The 16,816-nt window shown below is 45.1% G+C and overlaps 1 protein-coding gene across 3 annotated transcripts; it reads right to left on the bottom strand.

The window, feature by feature from the left end:
• Positions 1–471: 471 nt before the first annotated feature.
• Positions 472–16,507, bottom strand: HMBS (hydroxymethylbilane synthase). Of its 3 annotated transcripts, XM_065417277.1 has the most exons (15): positions 16,456–16,507; positions 16,084–16,185; positions 15,162–15,215; positions 11,545–11,617; positions 10,757–10,806; positions 10,614–10,669; positions 8,754–8,831; positions 8,115–8,192; positions 6,266–6,341; positions 4,288–4,401; positions 3,645–3,683; positions 3,058–3,177; positions 2,757–2,810; positions 1,094–1,180; positions 472–860 (listed from the first exon to the last, which is right to left on the bottom strand). In XM_065417277.1, the coding sequence occupies exons 2-15, from the start codon at positions 16,156–16,158 to the stop codon at positions 687–689; spliced, it is 1,128 nt and encodes a 375-aa protein (XP_065273349.1). In that variant the 5' UTR covers positions 16,159–16,185; positions 16,456–16,507; the 3' UTR covers positions 472–686. The 3 variants fall into 3 exon arrangements, with proteins under 3 accessions (XP_065273349.1, XP_065273348.1, XP_065273350.1); XM_065417276.1 differs by lacking the exon at positions 16,456–16,507 and having other exon boundaries at positions 16,084–16,282; XM_065417278.1 differs by lacking the exon at positions 16,456–16,507 and having other exon boundaries at positions 16,129–16,282.
• Between the last annotated feature and the right edge of the window lie 309 nt (positions 16,508–16,816).

The raw sequence follows: 16,816 nt of genomic DNA, 5'->3' as shown, positions 1-16,816 counted from the left end.
TAGGCTAGACTAAACTCAGGCCTTGTCTACACTATATGGGGGGGGAGGGGAGGGGAGGGGGGCAGAATCAATTTAAGTTACGCAAGTTCAGCTACATGAAGAATGTAGCAGATGTTAACATGCTTAGATCTACTTACGAGGGGGTCCACACTGCACTATGTCTCCCATCCACTCCCCTTGTGCTTCTTGGCCAGGCGGAGTACAGGAGTTGAGCAATCTGCAGTCGATTTAGTGGGGCTTAACTAGAGCTGCTAAATTGACCGCCGATGCATCAATTACCATACATTGATCCCCAGTAAGTGTAGACAAGGGCACCTTATATCCCTTACCATTTTAGCATTATTTCTTGTATTGAGTTATTCTTGTTACTGTATTCAAAAGAGCTTGCTTATACGCTTTGGGTAAACAAGTTGCTGAAACAAACCACCCAAAGAGATAGCTCACAGAAGAAACTCCAAATAGGATTGTATCCTCTGAACAGGCATAACTACTCAAATTACAGAGTTTAATATTTTAAGTTTTGTTTTCAGATCCACAAGGAAAATGGGATGCGAGTGTAAATTAAGAGACTCCACCTAAGGAAGGATAACAGTGCAGCAGCCAAGTCCATGTTTTTTCTGTCAAACTTCTGACCGTACAGGAATCATGCCAACTGCAAGAGCTGCTGGTGGGTGGGAATGATGTGTCTATCGGGCATCATTGAGCTGCCTTGCAACATTGAGGATACGCTTAGCACCCTTGCTCAGCAGTAAGCTGGCTAGTTCAACACCCAGGTTCTCTGCGGCCTCTTGAGCATGATGAGGTATGTTCTTGGCTGTGATGCCAACATACTGTGTATCATCATTGGGTCCCTCTTCATTCTAAAAATAAAAAAAAAAGATACTGACGGCAAAACAGCAGGAAAACCTGGGGTTAAACAGTAGGTTGCCATATACATTTTTATAAGCCTTATCAGAGAATATTGTAAAGACGACTAAAGATTAAGGACTGGACTGAAAAAAATATGGTAAAAAGGCCTGGTTTTGTCTTTTTCATTTGACTTGAAGTTTGAAGGTTAAAACCAACTGAAATTAAGAGGCATTTATTTATTTACCTGCTGTGGGTAGTTAACACCAGTCTGCATAGTGTCCTTCAGGCTATCTGATCCATCCAAGCTGTAGACAGCTCCTGTCAAATACAACTGGGCAAAACACAATAAAGGTACGTGGCATCTGTGATGACCAACCCAAGCATCCCCTTTTTAAAAATTAAGGTTTCTGATCTGAGGAGGAAACTAGTAAGAGTTGGGGAAACCATTCTGCCATTAACTCCCATGTGCCGTTGGAAAAAATGCTTCCTTTCTGGCTCAGTTTAGGCCTACAGGTGTATTTTGGGGCTTACCAAGATCCTATGCTTAAAGGGGCTAGTCATATCACATTGATCATCATGGCAGAGCAATCCATGTAACCCAATTGTTGTCATTCCTTAATGGGCCAAAGAGGGTTGCTGTTCTGGCATGGGAAGCTTGCAAGCATGTTGCCTCCACAACCCTCCTTGCCCAAGAGATAGGAGACAAGTACCATTTGTTTGAAACCATGATTTCTTCTTCTAGTGCTTGTACATGTTGATTCCAATCAGGTGTGTGCGTGCGTACGTGCAAGTAGCCAGAAGATTTTTCCCTAGCAGCAACCATAGGGTTAGCCTGGGAGCCCCCTGGAGTCGCACCCTCATATCGCCCAATACAGAGCCCTGCCGACCTGCCACCCCCTCAGTTCCTTCTTACTGCCAGTGACGGTAGCTGTAACTTCCCTTGCTCTTGCTCCGGCAAGTGACCTAGCAGTTTGATTCCTGTTGTACTCACCTTGTTTATTCAGATAGTGTAGTGTAATTTAGTATAGTTAGTTGTTGTGACGATGTGGGACTGTTCTTAATGTTTCCTCTGAATACTGTGTGGGTGCCTCAGTTTCCCCTGCATTTCTTAAGTCTCCAGTGTGCATAAATGGCCGACACTCTGTATCCTGGCAACAAATGGTTACCTTCTCGTAACTGTTGTTCTTCAAGATGTGTTCATGTCCGTTCCAATACCCACACTCCTTCTCTGTCGGAGTAGCCGGCAAGAAGGAACTGAGGGGGTGGCGGTTCGGTAGGGCTCTATATTGGGCGCCATGAAGGCGTGACTCCAGGGGGTGCCCATGCTGACCCTACGGTTGCTGCTACGGGGAAATCTTCCAGCTACCGTGCACGTGTGCACGCACACACACCTGATTGGAATGGACACGAACAATATATCTCAAAGAACAACTGTTATGAGAAGGTGAGTAACTTTTTTCCTGCATGTCAGCGCCCTCTATTTAAGTCAGGCTTCCTTTCTATAGTGTTTATATTTAATCTTGGGGAAGTTTTATCTATTATTTATCAAAGGAATAATAGCCCCAGAAAAAGTTTTATCTACAGAGGGGATGAGAATCACCACTCGTAATTATTGAGAGGGTAAATTAGAAGATTGCTAAGCCTTGTCCACAAAGTTCCATCATGTTTTCCCTGACACAGGGATTTTTTTTTTTTTTTCTTAGCTGTGTTATTGCTACACTTGTGTTGGCCTTGGTTGTTTGACCCTGCCCTACACAATGTTGTTCTGGTGGATTCAGCGTGGAGATAGCAAGGCTATCCTCAGCTGCCAAGTATGCTTGCTGGAACTATTTTCATGTGGCAGGGAAAAAGTGCATGTTGGAAAAATGCTCAGTGATGAACCCAAATAAAATACATTAAGTTCTCACCTGGGAGTCTTTCAGCATGGAACTGACTGCTACGGGAACACTACATCCACCCTCCTGAAACAAAAAGCACAGCAAACAGGTAAAAGTTGAAAAGCCTGTAGAACACAGAGTCAGCCATGTACAGAAGAATATCCGTACACACATAATCAGTTAACAGACACTTGAATCTAGTCTGTATTTAGCAGTTGAGGTAACGAAATCTAGCAGGTTTCTGATACCATGGTGTTTAACAATACTACGTAATCATTTACTTCTTCTCCCAGGAAGGAAGTAGACAGAAAAGTGATGGTACCAAACCTACCAAGTGTCTCATAAAGGCTCTCTCAGCAATGCAGCACAGCACCGTTTCCCCATCATGCAAGGCAGATACCATATCCAGTATCTCTTCGTCTCTAGCTCGGACCTCTACTGCTAAGGCACCCTGAAGGAAGAGAGAAACACTGTCCTCAGTCTTCATGCATCTCTAGTCTGCAGTCTGTTAGTCCCAAACCACTAAACCTGCACTGTAGTGCTCTACCCTCTATACACACGCAAATCCCATTGCTATAACACACATGGCAACAAGATGAAAGCAGAAAGAAAAAGTTGCACATTACTAAACAAGTGAGCTGCAGGATCACAGCTTCAGACTGATTCTTATCAGCTTGTTCTATATAGATGCTGACTCCTACTTTCATTAGTATGCTCTTGAAAGGCCACGTCTCAGGAGTAGAATGATCACTTATAACAGTGATGACGTGCTAGCCTTTAATTAACAACCACAGTACGCTTCCCAAATGCAGCATGCCTACAGAACAGCAGCCAGAAAAGGTGCAGAGTTGAAAACACAGTTGAAATGTTTGGTTGTAACACAGCAACTGGCTACTCAGCTGGCTTTTCATCGCATACCTGCCCAACAGCATAAAGGCAATCTTCAGGGTTTAGGATCTGGAGAAAAAGCAAAGATTAGTTAATATGTTGCAGTGCTAAATCCAAGATTATGTAAAAATTTTATTTAAAATGCTCCAAAGAGCAGCAATTCAGGATGAGACGGAAATGATTTCCATAAAGGAAGTGCAGTACAATGGTTATAGCAAGGAACTGGGAAGTAACAACTCCTGGGTTCTATACCCAACTCTGCTATTGTATGTACTATCTGGGGATGGTCATGCCCCAGCCCTGTGCCTCAATTTTCCTATCCATAAAATGGGTATAATGGTACTTATTTCATTGGAGATTGTAATGTTTTATCAAAATTATCAGATGTTTCTAAAGTGCCTGTTCATGAAGGATTTGGGCACTATAAAGGGCTCTGAAGTTTTCAGATGGACAAATGTTATTGACACATGGAAAGAATTGTGCTGAATGCATCTTTGGAAGGGAAATGCAGTGAGTGGAACCCTCACTCCAATGCAGCCTAATCTCAAGATAATGCATATATGGATTCAGAGCAGATGTTATGCTCATCCATGATGGGGCAGCTAAGGTTTCTGAAAGGGAATGGGTTAAGGATCTGGAAGTGAGTCGAATTTCCCACTGTGCTTCTCCTCACCTGACCAATACGATTCTCCCAACCCATCCTCCTCAGTCCAGCAGCAGCCAGAATTATGGCACTGAAGTCCTCCTTTTCATCCAGCTTTTTCAAGCGGGTGTTTAAATTTCCTCTCTGCATAAAGGGTTAAGTGAGAAGCACAGAAACAGCAATCTCCAAATTGGGACACTTTGCTTGCAGATCTTAACTCAGCCACTAGAGGCTGCTACTGCTGCAATCACCAAAGGCTGTCACTCCTGCAGCTAATCAGCCTGCTCCCTTCCTCTCTGCTTGGGCCTTTCCTCCCTTACCTCTCGTCCCCCAGCAGCATCAGTTACTCCCCACAGGGGATGGGGCATGCAGTGTCATATACAAGTAGGTCAGGCTTCTGGATCAAACATAGATCAACTACAGAGCTTCCTTCTCTGAGGCTCTCTACACTACCGCGTAAGTCGACCTATGCTACGCAACTCCAGCTACGTCAATAACGTAGCTGGAGTTGACATACCTTAGGTTGACTTACCGCGGGTGGTCGACGGGAGAAAATCTCCCGTCTACTTACCTTACTCTTCTCGTTGGGGGTGGAGTACAAGGATCGACTAGAGAGCGATCTGCAGTCGATTTGGCAGGTCTTTACTAGACCCGCTAAATCGACCGCCAGTGGATCAATCTCAGAGTGTGGATCCCTGCTGTACTGTAGACCTGCCTTGAGAGAGACACCACAGATGTGTCTTCCAAAAAGATCCTTTAAATACACTGCCAGGTATGGCTGGGTTAGCTTAAACAAGGTATGTTATGCATGGGGCCACCTACTGGCTGAGCAGTATAACAGTGTTCCAAACATGCAGCAAAGCACTACGGAAAAGGGGAAGATTCCCCCACAGAATGAAAGGAAAGGGGGAACTTTAGTAAGAATGAGAACTCAAGAGAGGTGGGGCTGGGGGAAGCAGGCCTGCCATCTGCTCCTGGAGCAAGACTGCTGCAGTACACTGCAAAAGTACTGATACACAGTATACTGCATAAGTACTGATCACTTGAAGAGAAGGAAGCCACCAAGATTTCCTCCAGACCTAAAGAAGCCACCAACAGATTAGGGGGAGTTTGAGGTGTGGGGGTGGGGGGGTGGGGGGGGGGAAGGAGGAGAGTAAGCAGTGGACTCCACAAGTTCAGAGAGACGCCACACTAACTTGCTTTTCAAGAACATTTGGGGCTCTCCCAGCATTGCTGTAAGATGGATTTTCCCAAGGTTGATGCATATTTGTGCTCTCCTAGGGTTTTTCAGTTTGGGGCAAAAGCATCACCAGGTACCGATACAACACCATGATGTAACAAAATGGGACGAGGAAGGCAGGAGCCAAAGGAGAGTGGACTTCTAAGAACAGCCTGAAAATAGTACCATTCACCAGAACGTGCCAACAGGCCCTGTGGGGCCCTAGCTGTCTCCAGTCACTTGCATAATTGAGTTGAGGAACTATCCTGGAAAACTTGTTCAGATGGTGGCAGATGGAATTTTGCTGTGAGCTGTGAAGTAATCATTTGGACACTGGCTCTTTGGGGCTGGGACTGTGGACATGTCTCATGTAGCACTGAACATGTCAGCAGCTGACAAATAAAAATTGTGCAGAATTAAAAAATAAGTTAAAGGGACAGAGACTGGGACAACAGAGCCTTTCACTGCTGGTCTGAATCCCACCCAAGCCATTAGTGACTGAATTGGAATGAGTTGTGTCTCTTATGCCAGTTCCTCCTGTGAAGTGTATCTGCCTCTGAGAAGCTAGACTAATATTGGGCCCTTTCTCAGCGGAAAATACAGGGATTGAATGGGCCAGGGAGAGTAAACTCCTCTCTCATAGTGATTTAGGAAGGCAGCATGAAGTTAGTTTGAGCAGAGGACTGGAAGTCAGGAAGCCTGGGTTCTAATCATAGCACCAAAGTGCTAGAGAAAAGCCAACTGTTATTTATTGAGATACCACGCCTGCACTCTGCCAGGAAAGGATACAATATCCTTGAATTCCAGCTGAGGGAACCGCCTTTTGAGTTGAGCTGCTCGCCGAAGTGAACTGGTTCCAATCACGCTTCAGAGGAAACAAAAAAAACCCAGTGAAACAGAATTGGATTCATTCACTCACCTTTAGCTGGGGACAGGTTAGGAGCTTCCAGGGAAACACACACTACCTTTTTAAACTAGTCACAGAGCATTTGGGGATCTATCCATCATTCATATTGGCAGAAGGAAAAATGGAGAGATTTAACATGAGGCCTAACTAAATCTAGATATAACCAGACTACCTAGTCGGTGAAACAGTCTCTGTGGTAGGTTGTTAGGCCTTTGCAAAGCAGCCATTAATCCTTGTTACGGATCTCTGACTCCTCAGTGGGTCACCATCTACAGAATGTAGCAATCCCCAAGCCCTATTTTCTGTTTTGATAACTGGAATAAACTGGTTTGGAAAGCAGGGATAGCAGTCCTGGATCACGGAACACATGTCTGGGTGTGCAAGGTGAGGTCTGATAAATAGGTCCTGGAAAGTGCAGGGGGAGAGCTCTGGACAGCACCGTGTATATCTGGACAGCAAGGGGAGCTGCCAGTCTGACCAGAGAGAGGACTACTTTCAAGGGATGTATGCTACTCACTTTTCTTTTTATCCCATAAAAAAAGATGACAAGTCATCTCTAGTTTAGCCTGTGTGAAGTGTAAATCTACATCTGTGTAAATCTAAATCTGAAGCAAACAGTTTATTTTTTTATTTCTATTTTCTGTGTTTTTAATTAAGATTACGGACATCTGGGTAATTTCAACACAGACATCCCCAAAGAGAAAGGAACCCTGTAACCTCTAAGGAGAGGGACTGAAAAGTAAATAATTTCTGGAACTAGCCCCCCATCTCAGGGCTTGTACACACTAGTGCTTGTATTGGTATAACTTAAGTCACTCAGGGTGTGAAAAAGCCACCCCACTGAGCGACGTGAGTTACACTGACCTAAGCACCAGTGTGGACAGTGCTATGTTAGTGGGAGACACTCTCCTACCGACACAGCTACTGCTGCTTGGGAAGGTGGAGTAATTATGCCGACGGGAGAGCTCTCTCCCATCGGCATAGACTGTCTGCACTAGCAGCGCTACAGCGGTGCAGCTACATCAGTAGACCTGCACTGCTATAGTGATTCTAGTGTAGACTAGTCCTTAGTCTGAGTCAAGAAGCATGGACAGAAAAGTCTGCTCCCACTGAGTCGTGTTACCATCACAGTGGAGTAGGTGAATGCAACCGGAGAAGCCAAAAGACCGAGGAGAGGGAGTTGGCTGTGGTGTGGGTCACAAAAACACTGGGCCAAGTTCACCCTGCTTTAAGTCCCTTGACTTCAGTGGAGATCCAACAAAGCTGAATGTCCTCTGTGTCAGTCAGGAGAGGGAGGAGGATTTTAGTGTGCAGAGTGCTTTGAAGATATGAAGTACTAAGAATTCATTCTGGGGGTTGTGGAGGATTTAGAAAATGTCAGACCTCAAAGCATGACTGGAGAGATGAGAGGTCAGCTCTCGCTCATTTATTCAACAGCAGCAATTCTTTCCCATAGCGATAATTATGGTTCCTGGGATTCTTATTAAGTTTTTATTCCTTTATTGCTAATTCCTACAAATGGTTCACTTTAAAAAAAAAAAAAGACGACAACACACACTGAAAACACCTCTTAATCTGTGCAAAGGACAGATGAAAGTCTGGATGTTAACTGTATTAACACAGGGAGTTCACAAAAAATAGTGAAGAGCAGGCAGTTTTGGTATTGAGAAGTCTAAGCCTATCCCTTTTCACCACCCCATTTCTTCAATAACAACTCTCCCATCCACTCACCTCTTTTCAGGAAGGCTGTGGAGGGTTTTCCCATAGTTCTTGGGATGAAAAACGACAGCATCATGGGGGTTTTCCCTTCTACAAAGAAATACAGTGTAGACAAGACATCATTCCATAGGATGTGGTTAAATGGAAACAGTTCTGCTCATGGTCCTTAGTGGAGGTGCCTCTAACTTCCTTATTCTTAGTCCAATACAGGGGAGCCTCTTTTTTCCTTTTCCATTTTTCCTTCCAATTAATCTAGAGCTGGTGAAGGTGCTGGTTTGACAATTCTAGACAGTCGGTTCTCTACTCATCTACAGAGCAGGCACAGCACAAGCCGCGGAAGGGCAAGCTTCCCACAGGCACCACCCTCTGTCAACATGCTTAATCCTGACCTGGAGCCCACCCAACCCCTCTTTAAGAAAAAGAGGGGGGGGTTCAGTCTTCACAGCCCATGGTATTTGGGCTCTCGCTCTCTCCTGAGACAGGCAACAAGATGACAAGCACAGTGGCAAGTTGTGCAATACAGTTACCTACACAAAGGGAAATAGATTGAGACCGACCAAACTCATCACACAGGATGCCAACAGTAAAGAAATGGTCCTTCTGGGGATTTTAAAACCCCTCAGGAAGTCAGGCCTCTCAATGCACACTTACTTGCAGATGGCCCCAATGGTGAAGCCAGGCGGGAGCGAAGTTGGCAGGTCCTTCAAGGAGTGAACAACCAGGTCAACTCTACAAGTCAGAGGAGAGAAAAGTCAGAGCATGGTGTGGGTGAAGGAGCCCATGGGGCACCTGCAAGATGCCTGCAAATGATCTGAGAAATAAAAATTCCACACTGGACTTTAGTCTAGAAAGGGGGGCTGGAAATTAGGAATCCTGGGTTCTATTCCCAGTTCTACTAATTCACTGTGCAACTTTAGACAGGTCACTTCATCTCTCTGTGTCTCAGTTTTTCCATCTGTAACATTATGTCTATCTATCTCCCGGGGGTGCTACATCATAAATATTTGCAAAGTGATTTGAAGAGCCTGGTGTGGGTGCTGAAGACCCCTGGGCACATTGCACAGACACCCATCACCCTTGCAGGACACAGAGCTCAGTGGATCCGACAGCCCAGTCAGATTTAAATAACTACTTTTCAGTTGGCAGCAGCCCAGAGCTCGAGCTGCCTGCATCACTTCATACCACTGACATGGCCATCAAAAAAGGGCTTGAATCCTTAGAGCCTGAACTCACTGGGAGTCTTTCCACTGACTTCAGTGGGAATTAGATCAGCCCTTAGATGACGAGGACCCAAAGGGGAATCTTTAATTTTAATCCAAATTGAGAAAAGTCCCTTGATCCATGTGCATCCCATACCCTAGCTGGAACATGAGGTAAAAAACAGCAGTCTCCCTCAGTCACAACTGACATCTGAACCCAGGTTTCCCACAGAAATAAGTTACCCCAAAAGAGGCTTAACCCTAATGCTTCCAGTTCTCCTGCACTGTTGGTAGTGAGTACAATTAACAGGCAGGGGGCTTTGGAGACTGTTTAATGCTAACTGTGAATCTGAGGCATCTACTGAAATGTCTGAATTCAAAGTGTATGTGGCCACTCAGTGGTGTGTATGTAACAAATAATACTGTTGCTCTAAAAATACCACAGGTTGCAGGGAATCGGTTCAACCAACACAAACATTACTGATTGACATGACATTTTTCCTTCAGCCATGTAAGCCCAACTAAAACAGTCAGGGGAAGGAGACAGAGACTATGGATAGCACATTTCACAAGCCTATCATTCTCTAAAATGTTCTAAAATAAATTTGAATTACAAGCAAGCCACTAGAGCAGGCCTGCACAACATGTGGCCCAGGGGCCGCGTGCGGCCCACGTGGGCTCACTGTGTGGCCCGTGGGGGGTGAGTAGGCAAGTGGCGGGTGAGGGAGGGGGGCTGAGGAGGCGAGCGGGCAGGCAGTGGCAGAGGTGCAGGTGAGCCGGCGGTGGGGGAGGGGGGCTGAGGAGGCAAGCAGTGAGTTGGTGGCTGACCTGGTCTACTGATCTGGTCTGGCTCCCATCCCCTCTCCAAGGGTTGCAGCTGTCTGGAGGTGCCTGCCTTCCACATTCACACCTCATTCATTCAACAGGGCAATTGATTACAAAGTGGGGGGGAAGATCTTATTCTACTTCTAGCAAAAAGACATTTTTCTTTTACCTTAATTATACTACCTTAGGAGCCCGCTATAACATATTACAAAGATTCAATACCGCTGTTTTGGTGGGGTGGCGCTGGGGAAGGAGGGTTTGTTTCCGCGGGGCGGGCAGCGCTGGGGGTGTGTGTGTTGTGTTTCGGGGGGGTTCGGCCCTCAGCTGTTTTCTTTGGAGTAATATGGCCCTCGCCGCTTTACGAGTTGTGCAGGCCTGCACTAGAGTGTGAATGCTTGTCTTGATTTCAGATGCAGACAGAATCTGCAGCACTGCCCGGGCCATTCCATGGCTTGCAGTAAGCAAGAGAAAGGTTCAGAGCTCTTACTCATTTCTTTCCAGTGCATTTTCCAGCTCCTTGGTAAAGAGGCTCTTCTCTCCAATCTAAATAGGGAGGGAGGAACATGAAGCATATTACCAACGTAGTCACATATAGCCTCACTCAATTCAAAGGAGGAAGAGGTCATTTACCTTGGAAAGAGCAGTGTCCAGGATCTTGTCTCCAGTTGTTGACATGGCAACTGTTCAAAGAGAGAGCTTTTTAAGAGCAGCGATACAGAGAGATCGGATAGGCCCAGACTCTGTAAGTCTCTGTGCGGTATGCAGCAAAGGGGTACATGGCTGCTGCATTCTAGTGCAGGTGTGAATGCAAGCTCCATGTAGCAGGAGTATTCTAGCAGTACTCTGCACTAAGCAGGAGTAAAGATTAGGTCTTCTGGAAGTGTGCTGCCTTATTCCCAAGAGCACAGAGTAAGAAAAGGGAAGGCCATGAGTGTGTGTGTCTGAGGACAGTAGTTTTAAGCAGGATCCTCATCACACTAACAAGACACTTTGCTTTGAGCACCATCTCTGGCCTCACTCCTGCTACTGGGCAGGTGCTCAGCAGCCATCCAATCAATGCAGCATTGGGCTCCTGACTGCTCCCGGTCTGGTTTATATAATTTTTTACTTTGCATTTGAACATGAATATATGGTGCATCTAGCTTGGAGCCAGACTAATGCATGGTTACTCTATGGAGTGACAGTATCATAATCTGTATAGAAACTTGGGAACTCAATGCTCAGCAGTACATGGAATCCATCCTCTCCTTGCTCTGCAGACATTAGCATCTCTTGTCCAGTCACATTCGGATTCTCCACTTACGCAAACGCCACAATCTCTCTTCCTTGGGCCAAGGGCTTCTTGCATAACAGATATTACACATCAAACCATCCCACTCCAGCTGCTCCCTGCCTCTGAGCAGCATTTGAACACCTACCAATCTCAAAATGAAGGTTGAGGTATCGCTTGCGGAGCATTTCCACTACACTGTCTGTCTGAATCCGGGCCAGCTGCAGTTTAAAAACAGAAGGCAAAGTCCCATGTGAGATGGCATGTGTTCAGTACATCAGCTAAAGGAAGCTTTTCTATTCTTAGACATAGTCAAATGCACTCACCAAAGCCTCCAAAACACAAGCATTAATGCAAATAAATAGAAGTCTTAGCACAGTGCTACACAAACCCTACCCCTGCATAATGATCACAACACCCAACAGAAGACAGTATTACCATCCCTGCTTTACAGATGGAGAAACAGAATTGGAGTGACCTGCCCCATGGTCAGACTGTGAGTCAATGGTAGGGTCAGACCAAATTTCTTCAGTTAGAAGTAGTGGTTCAAACAGGGGACTGGAAGTCAGAATTCCTGGGTTCTATTTTCACCTCTGCCACCGACTTGCTATGTTCTGTGGCCAGCCATTACAGCTCTTTGTGCCTCAGCGACATTATGTTTAAAGTGGAGATGGTATTTACCCACCTAATTGGAAGGGCTGTGGCTTACTATCTGTGAAGTGCCATCACTGGGTGAATGGAACTATAGCAGTGGCTCTCAAACTTTTTTTTTTTACTGGTGACCCCTTTCACATAGCAAACCTCTGAGTGCGACCCCCTTTATAAATTAAAAACACTTTTTAATATATTTAACACCATTATAAATGCTGGAGGTAAAGCGGGGTTTGGGGTGGAGGTTGACAGCTCGCAACCCCCCCATGTAATAACCTCGTGACCCCCTGAGGGGTCCCGATCCCCAGTTTGAGAACCCCTGAACTAGAGAAACACAATGATGTGCTTTTGTAATTTTTAAAGAGAGTCAGACTAAGCATTGTGCACAGTGTAGAGAATAGGTCTTGCAGTAAGGGGCACCCATTGTTATAACAAAGGCAGACTAAATAGCCTGGTGATTCCCACCTCAATGAGTGATGAGCTAAAATGCACCATATCTGCTCTGTGCTTTTTATGAATGCTAAACTTTACCATTGCTGTATGATCCTGCAAGGAGCCAGAATTACGATTTGTCTGCAGGAATTGTGTTCTATATGAGCAGAGGTATGTCAGAAAGTTGTGCAGAAGGAGAACAGCAGCAGCTCAATACAACAGACAGAGCAAGCCGCAGGGTTTGGAGGCTGCAAAGGCCCAGGTACCTGTAGATGGGACACATTTAATTTACACTCTGGAAGGGGAAGGATCACATAAAATAGTCCACCACCACTATCCTACTCAAGCAGAAGATCCCTCCATAGATCCTGACCCTGTGAGGGGCAATGTAGTCTAATAGTCACAGCTGAAGATGAACCAGGAAGCCTAGTTTCTAATCTTTCTCTGCTACTGATGCTCTGAGTGGCCCTGGGCAAGTCATGGGTTTCCACGTGTGTAAAATGAGTCCAACGAACTTCCCTTTTGTAAGGTGCTGTGAGATGCTGGGTGAAAGGCACAGGTGCTATAAGTGCAAAGTGTTGATAATAATTGTTAATAGATTAGGAGATCGCACACGGTGGAGAAAAGCAACGTCCCACCCTTCAATGCCCATCTGTCTCATCTTCTAGCCTCCTGCAAAGTACAGAGCCATGCCTGCGCCTGACTTCCAGAGTAGGCAAGATTATCTCAAAACAAAGGCCCAAGGCACATTTATCTCTCTTTGCAAACATGCTCCTCCCAGCTGCAGCTAGATAGCAAGAAAGACCCAATGTATTTCCTATATCCTCCCTCCCAGGCTTTTGAGAGTGTCAACGCAGCCGAAGTTTTGCCTCCATATAAGATATTTGGTTGTTGGATATAGCAAAATGAAGACACAAAGGGAGTCTACTGAAAGAGGCGTGCAATCACCTCCCTGTTTCTTGAGCTACTCCATGAGCTTGGTGCTGATGGAATGTGCCAACTGACAGCCATTGGGACTAAAGTTCTGTTTATTCAGAATGGATACAGTCCAGGTGGCATCAAGGAAAGCTTCTCCCACATAGCTGTAACAACATGCCTCAGTCCCGACATGGAGGATCCCCTGCAGGAGAGCTCAGTCTCATGGCCCATTGAACCTTGGGCCTTCCTACGGGGACTGCCAACAAGGACGCCTATTATAGTGCAACTCTGATGACAGAATACAGTTATTTCTAATTCACAGAGGTCACTCTTTGGCAAAGATATCATTACTCCAGTCTAGGGTCACTTTCTGAGGAGGACTTGGGCTTTTTCTTAATCCAAGGATCTTAAGGTGCTTTACTAATATGAATGAATGAAGCCTCACGCCCCAGACCTTCTGTGAAGTATCCACAAATTGTCCCCATTTTACAGATGAGAAAATAGCAGCACAGATAAATAAAGAGCATAATTTTCAAGAGTGTTCACTACTTAGGATGCTTAAACTTGAAACATCTGGATCCCAATTTGCATCCGCACCTTCTAGTGACTTGAGACAACTCAGGACCTCTGAAAGTCAGGTGCTAGGTACATAAGGTTGGGCACCCAAAGCTAGAGGCCACTTTTGAAGATTGGCCCTAAGAGACTTGCCATAAATCACACAGTGAGTCAGTGGTAGAGATGGGAACAGAACAAGGGAATACGGATTCCTAGTCTTTCACTCTGACCACTAGACAACACTTCTCTATTGAACAGGAAACCTGATAGATGCTGTACTTCATTTGGGTTTATATATAAATTATGTAAAGCCTCCGTTCAAATGCGATTGTAAGATCTGTAACTTGTATCATTAAGTTCTGCAACCTTTTTGCAGACTTTGTAACTTCAGTTATTGTTAGCATAGCATTTTAAGTTTTGTAACCTTTGCAAGCTCTGTAACCTTTTCAAGTTACCACTTGTATGAACTTCCAAACTTTGTAATATCCCATCCCTCAGAGAGTGTGTGAACAAGGGAGTGTATGTGGGACTGGGTGGAGAGGAACTGCAAGGAGAAAGGAGCCCAGAGACAGGAGACAGGTGTGTCTGATATAATCTGCCCTGAGAAGGCAATCACGTAGTGCTTTAAAGAGAAGAACCTGGTATGCATGAAATGCTTCTCGGTGATGGACACAAAAGGAAAACTCAATGTACGTGACAGGAGCCGCCCAATTCCAGAAAAATGAAGCAGCCATGCACACAAGCAGCTGCTGCTCCTTGACCTGCTCAGCAGCCTGGATTCGTGACCGCAGGCGGACACACCAGATCCACCACGCTTCGGCTTCCCGGTCTCCATGCTGTCTCCGGTAACTCTCCGCCTGTGTAAGTGTGTGGGTGCATGAGGGTATGAATGCGGTGAATGTGTGCATGTACGAATAAGCTCCATCTCTTTTCTATCTGACCCAACAGCAGCACTGTAATAAAACTAATACAAGTGTGACCCTGGGTTGGTTTTTAGGGGAACAGAGGTAACAAATAATCGAGATACACACTTATTTACAGAGGGTAACTGCTGTACATCATATTTTTAAAGTTGAAATTAGACACCCAGATTTTCTACTTTTAGGAAATGCAGCTACAGGGTCTCAAGTCACAATTGTCCCCGTTGAATAGAGACTCAGCAATATGGCCACACCAGAACAGAGGCTCATACAATAAGCAGAAACTCACCTGACTCTTCCTGGTGCCCACTCGGATAACTCTGTTTTTCAGGCCATTTTCATCCTATGGACAATATGTTTCATGTATTTTAAAAATTAAAGCAAATCCCCCAAATCCATAATTGTGGAGGTTTTCTTTCCAGTGCTCTCTGCCAACTCAGAGCTCATTCCACCGTAGCTAAACGTGTTCCCCAAGTGGCAACCACATCTTCCTAAACTGAGCAAAATATCAAATATTTAAACTAACACAAGAGTAGGTTTGCAAAGACTGTAAACTCCTGTTGGGAAATGTGCAGCACCTCCCAGAAGGCACTCACTGTCTTCCAGTATTGGGCCCTAGAGCTCAATTCTGTAGACACTACCAGACATAGCACACACACTACTGGGAACAATCCTATTGACTTTTGTAGTAAGCGTTTGCAGGGTTGGAAATCATGTGTGTTGTATTATTAAGTTCTTAAATGTTCAGCTATTCACAAAAAGTCATTAAGAAGAACACTTAGTCCTTATATAGAACTTTTCACTTTCAAAATGCTGTGTAAATGTTAACTAACAGCTGCATATTTATGGACATCTTAAAAAAATTGTCAAACTTATCTTAATTAATACCCAGCTAGGACTGATCTATTCAGTAAATGGCAGAATTAGAGGGGAAAGTGGTATACTCCCTTTACTCTCTCACCCTCTCCTTTTGATTTAAGCACTATATTTTAACTAAGACAACCAGTGCAGAGACCACAACCTTAGGAACATTTTACTTGTAATTGTTTTCTAAAAATGGGAAAGTAATATTGTTTGATTTTTGTTTTCTCCCACCCCCTTAAAACTGTAAAGGGCAGGTGAGTAGATTTTAAGCCTGGCCTATTAAATTATCCCGACAGATTTGCAGAGCTGAGATATACACACTATTTTATTATGAGATATATAATTACCATGAACAATCTAAGCCCTGAAGAATGCAAAGTCCGTTCCTTTACCTGAGTGTTCCTCAGTGTCTTGTTCTCCATCGCTATGGACTTTTCCAACCCCAATGCCTGTTATGTGAAAGAGAAGAAGACGCTCCTTGAACTGGGAAAGAGGAGAGGAGGGAAGTTATTGCCTCTGCTGCCTAGCACAGTGTGTGCCAGACCATGTGCTAGAGAGAAGGGCTGTTCCATTTGTAACCCAGACCCTTCTGGTGTAGCATGGACACACAGATAAGAGGTGACAGGCATGCTACAGTATGTGCTGCACTAGGAGATTGGGAGGGAAAGGCCTTCAGAAAGCAGGGATGGGTGTGACCAGCACTTAGGAATGGAGGTTACCAGTTCTGCAGAGAAGGAAATTCAGCTGCAGGAGCTGCCTCAGCAGAGCTGTCCAGCTTCTGTACGGAAAAAAAAATTGTGCTGAATCACTAGGAAGAAGGCCTTCCCTCCCTCAATGACACCAGCCCAAGCCCTTTGCTGCCTGCTATACCCCCAGATCTGTGTACAGCATCTAATGCATTACCCAACAGAACAGTCACAAGGTGGGTATTTTCATAAGTGAACAATGATCATTTTCACCAAGATATTATTTCGTGGGAGAGGCACACAACATGTGGCTTCATACAAAGCAGAGACTCCAGCTACATCACCCATCCTCAAGGCAACGGAGCACAATTTCTTTGAAACTATCACAAGCTAT

This window comes from Emys orbicularis, chromosome 15 (genome assembly GCF_028017835.1).
Source record: "Emys orbicularis isolate rEmyOrb1 chromosome 15, rEmyOrb1.hap1, whole genome shotgun sequence".
Taxonomy (NCBI): Eukaryota; Metazoa; Chordata; order Testudines; family Emydidae; genus Emys; species Emys orbicularis.
The sequence above is the reverse complement of the archived record's forward strand: the minus strand, read 5'-3'. Positions and strand labels throughout refer to the sequence as shown.

What these genes read in the sequence shown, in the direction of transcription:
- HMBS (XM_065417277.1), bottom strand. Translation starts at nt 16,158, where the DNA reads ATGGAGAACAAGACACTGAGGAACACTCAGGTAAAGGAACGGACTTTG. An exon ending in TGGACACTGCTCTTTCCAAG is followed by an intron (nt 10,670 to 10,756) that starts GTAAATGACCTC and finishes CTCCCTATTTAG; the next exon opens with ATTGGAGAGAAGAGCCTCTT. An exon ending in ACCATTGGGGCCATCTGCAA is followed by an intron (nt 8,193 to 8,753) that starts GTAAGTGTGCAT and finishes ATTTCTTTGTAG; the next exon opens with AAGGGAAAACCCCCATGATG.